This window comes from Sinocyclocheilus grahami, unplaced genomic scaffold (genome assembly GCF_001515645.1).
Source record: "Sinocyclocheilus grahami isolate Dianchi unplaced genomic scaffold, SAMN03320097.WGS_v1.1 scaffold252.1, whole genome shotgun sequence".
Taxonomy (NCBI): domain Eukaryota; kingdom Metazoa; phylum Chordata; class Actinopteri; order Cypriniformes; family Cyprinidae; genus Sinocyclocheilus; species Sinocyclocheilus grahami.
In genome coordinates, this window is record NW_015505431.1 from 1,091,289 (window position 1) to 1,093,323 (window position 2,035).

The window sequence follows — 2,035 nt, forward strand, 5'->3', positions numbered from 1 at the left end:
TTTTTTTTTTTTTTTTTTGCTTTTTTTTTTTTATGCGATTGCATATTTTAGTAATCATCCTAAATTATAGCATAACCATGGAAATTTTACTGGGTTTCTCCTAGTGGGCGGTGTCAAGTGTCATATTACGAAATTTACTACAATACTTTATAATCCAAACTTTTTTTCTAATCTTGATAAAAGATTATTATTGGAAAGGGCTGAGTCTCAAGATTATATATTTGGTGACTATTTTATGATATAAATAATATTCATAAATTTGTGACAGGAAAAGGCATTCAAAATACAGTGGAATTTGGGTGTCACCCAGTGGCTATTTTTGGTATGGCACCTAAACGAGATCTCAAAGGAACCTCGTTTTTTTTGTGATATAAACTTCAAATTTGAAACAACTTGGTTATAAAATCAAAGCAGTGTGTCTCGCAATTTCAGATTCCAAAATATTTAGTAAAATATTAATTTGATATAAAATAAGTGTCTATATATATATATATATATATATGTATATATGTGTGTGTGTATATATATGCGCATGCACTTTTTTCCCCTTATGGTCAAAAGCACATAAACTTCAAATTTGAAACAACTTGGTTATAAAATCAAAGCAGTGTGTCTCGCAATTTCAGATTCCAAAATATTTAGTAAAATATTAATTTGATATAAAATAAGTGTCTATATATATATATATATATATATATATGTGTGTGTGTGTGTATATATATGCGCATGCACTTTTTTCCCCTTATGGTCAAAAGCATATTATAATTTTAAAAGAATTAGAAACATAGTTTAAAGTGCTTTTAGATGGACATATTATGCAGCCATGAGCTTACCAAAAACACCTGTTCATCTGAATCATTTCTGAAAGGCCCGTTTGTGTGTGTTTGAACAGACATCAATGAGTGCGAGACACAAATGGTGGTGTGTGACGCTCATGCTGAGTGTGTGAATCAATTTGGATCGTACTCCTGTCACTGTGTCCATGGTTACCGTGAGGTTCCTCATGGGCCGAGAGCCAGCGTTTGTGTGGCGTCTGCTGAACCTGGTAAGAGACTGATTGTCAGCGGTTTATATTGACAGGTGTGGGAGATTTCAGACACCGCTCTCATATCACATTAAAAGGATCATTTACCCAAAAATGAAAATTCTGTCTTGACATTACATTTTTGTCTCCACTCACTTTCTAGACTGTAGTTGGACATCATCTCCCAGAATCCTCAGGGGTGTTTACGCCGGCATCAGCCTGATCACCTTGCTCATCTTGCTGTTGCTGTTGGTGGCGTTTCTTCTGTATAATCGATACTATAGGGGCTCGTTCCTTCCTCGCTGCCAGAAAACAAGCGCTAGCAGTGTCGTGGAAACCGCTGCCAGTGATGATGACAACAATAACACAGGAAATGATGGTAGCGGTGATGCGAACCCCTCCATATTCCCCCCACCACCTCCATCCATGAGGATGGGCAAAGACGGCCACCGCTCTCTGGACCTGCCGTTATTACGCTTCAGCTCTCTGGTGCCTCCTGATGGATTTAGAAGTAAAACACCTGCAGAGAAACAACAGTTTTGACTGTTTCACAGTGTTACTCTTGTCTGAGAGTACGGTCACTAAATGCACTGCACCTCACCGAGTGTGAGACTGGTCTTATCTGTATTAGTGAGTTTATTTATTTCCCTGCTTCTTTGAATGTTTCTTTTCTGTTATTTTATGATTTATGGAGTATTTTGGTCAATAATTGCCTTGTTTTTTTGTTTTGGTCTGTTCTTGTATTTTTGTTCACAGAAGCTTTCTCACTCTTTAAAATCGAATTGAACAGAACTCAAAAGCACTTTGTGGACTTTGTGGTTTTATCCAACTAAATATGTGACCGTGGACCACAAAACCAGTCATAAGGGTCAATTTTTCGAAATTGAGATTTATACATCACCTGAAAACTGAATAAATAAGCTTTTTTTTAGATGGGACAATATTTGGCCGAGATACAACTCTTTGAAAATCTGGAATCTGAGGGTGCAAAAAAATCTAAATATTGACAAT

The 2,035-nt window shown here is 36.3% G+C and overlaps 1 protein-coding gene across 1 annotated transcript in view; it reads left to right on the forward strand.

Moving 5' to 3' along the window:
* The window catches only part of LOC107598517 (uncharacterized), an 8,693-nt gene extending 6,877 nt beyond the window's left edge, over positions 1-1,816 (forward strand). The window contains exons 9-10 of the mRNA XM_016289885.1: positions 893-1,045; positions 1,188-1,816. Of these exons, the coding sequence (XP_016145371.1) occupies positions 893-1,045; positions 1,188-1,567 (533 nt within the window). The 3' untranslated portion in view covers positions 1,568-1,816. The remainder of the gene's footprint in view (positions 1-892; positions 1,046-1,187) is intronic.
* The last annotated feature ends 219 nt before the right edge of the window (positions 1,817-2,035 follow it).